General features: G+C 42.7%; 1 protein-coding gene across 1 annotated transcript; it reads right to left on the bottom strand.

Annotated features, from left to right (window-relative positions):
- Nucleotides 1-454: 454 nt before the first annotated feature.
- Nucleotides 455-1,447, bottom strand: LOC142425489 (olfactory receptor 11H6-like). The gene has a single exon (XM_075530742.1). The coding sequence runs from the start codon at nucleotides 1,445-1,447 to the stop codon at nucleotides 455-457; it is 993 nt and encodes a 330-aa protein (XP_075386857.1).
- Between the last annotated feature and the right edge of the window lie 418 nt (nucleotides 1,448-1,865).

Below are 1,865 nucleotides of genomic sequence, written 5' to 3' on the forward strand. Positions count from 1 at the left end.
AAAGTATATTTATACAACACCATATAAGTACTTGATGAGACGTGCACATTTAAAACGTTTTATTGAGGAGCTCATCAATGAGCTGAACTTGAGCAGTTAGGGACAAGTGAAAGATAATTTGCTTTCTCTTCTCCAGTGTGAGCCAGAATATGATTTACTGAAGTCATTCTCTGTTGCTATCATGAATAGAATAGCCCAAAGTGACAAACACAGCTTCTTTTTCAAAGATGTTTCTGGAGCTCAGGTGGTGTAGTGGGTTACAAGTTTGGATGCTAACTGCAAAGGCAGTAATTCAAATCCACAGTCACTCCATTGGAGAAAGATGGGGCTTTTTACTCCTGTAGAGATTTATGATCTAAGAAACCCAAAGGGGAAGTTCTATTCTGTCCTATAGGCTCACTGTGAGACAGGATGGACTTGATAGCAGGTTGGTTTTGGAATTGTCAAGGATGTCTCAGGTTTGGCCAATTGTCAATCCCAGGATTTTCTTTAGAGCATTTTTCATGTCCTTGTTCCGTAGACTGTAAATAAGGGGGTTTAATAGTGGAGTTACTGTTGAATACATCAGCGTGATGATTTTCTGCATCCCTGCTGGGTTCTCGGATGTTGGACTCACATACACAACCATAAGTGTCCCATAAAACAGAGACACTACCATCAGGTGGGACCCACATGTGGAGAAAGCTTTAGTTCTACCAGCTCCAGAGGGAACACGCAGAACAGCTCGGAGTACCAGTGTGTAGGACCACAAAATGGAGAGGAAGGGCCCAAAGATAACCATAGAGCTGAAGGTGTAGCAGATAAGCTCAGTAGATGGTGCAGGAACACAGACCAGTGCAAACAATGGACCTGGGTCACACACGATGTGGTCAATGATATTGGGTCCACAGAAGGGAAGTTGGGAGATCAGGACAATGGGGAGTGGATAGTAGATAAATCCACTCACCCAGCAAATGCAGACCAGGATCACACAGAACTTTCCAGTCATGATAGAGGGGTAGTGCAGTGGGCGGCAAATGGCCAAGTACCTATCATAGGCCATAACAGACAAGAAGAAACACTCGGTTGTACCCAGTGAGAAAAAGAAGTAGAATTGGAGGAAGCAGCCCGAGAAAGTGATGGTCTTGGTTTCAGAGAAGATGTTGACCAGCATGTTTGGTACAGTGGAGGAAACATACCAGATCTCTAGGAAGGCAAAATTTCCCAGGAGGATGTACATGGGTGTGTGCAGCCTGCTGTCCCATTTCACTGCACAGACAATAGCTCCATTCCCTAGCAGGGTCAGGAGGTAGACCAGGAGGATCAGCGAGAACACGAGGTTTTGAGTCTCCCTTTGACAAGAGAAACCCAGGAGGACAAATTCAGTCACAACATGTATGGTTCTATTCCTGGGTGTCAAAGCTATTCCAGAAAGAGAAGAGAACAAAGAATGAATAACAATGAACATCTGTAGGTTATGCTAATAGGTGCTTGAAAATACATTAAGTATGTTCACATGCATTGTCTCATTCCATTTACTTCATGTCCCCTTGAACCTCCGGGAAGGTGTGCCTCCTTCATCTAATTTTTACAGACAAGGAAACTGAAGTTGAGGGAGATTTAAGGAGTTTATTTGAATGTGCAAAGCCAATAATTTCTAGATCTTCAGGCCTCATTTAGAAGCTGGTTGGGATATGCAACATCTAAACTGTTCCTATAACCCTAAGACTCAGTTTCAGCTTTAAGGGTAGAATCATTGCCTCATGGATCTCCTCCATACAAGTATTAAAAGGCCCATTTTTAAAAACTTTTACACAAAATTGAGTATGGATCTGAAAGACAAATAGCTGTTAAGTTGCCTTCTCAGTCATGGTTTCATGTATAGA

The sequence above is a fragment of the Tenrec ecaudatus genome, chromosome 14 (assembly GCF_050624435.1).
Source record: "Tenrec ecaudatus isolate mTenEca1 chromosome 14, mTenEca1.hap1, whole genome shotgun sequence".
Classification (NCBI taxonomy): domain Eukaryota; kingdom Metazoa; phylum Chordata; class Mammalia; order Afrosoricida; family Tenrecidae; genus Tenrec; species Tenrec ecaudatus.

What these genes read in the sequence shown, in the direction of transcription:
- LOC142425489 (XM_075530742.1), bottom strand. Translation starts at nt 1,447, where the DNA reads ATGTTCATTGTTATTCATTCTTTGTTCTCTTCTCTTTCTGGAATAGCT.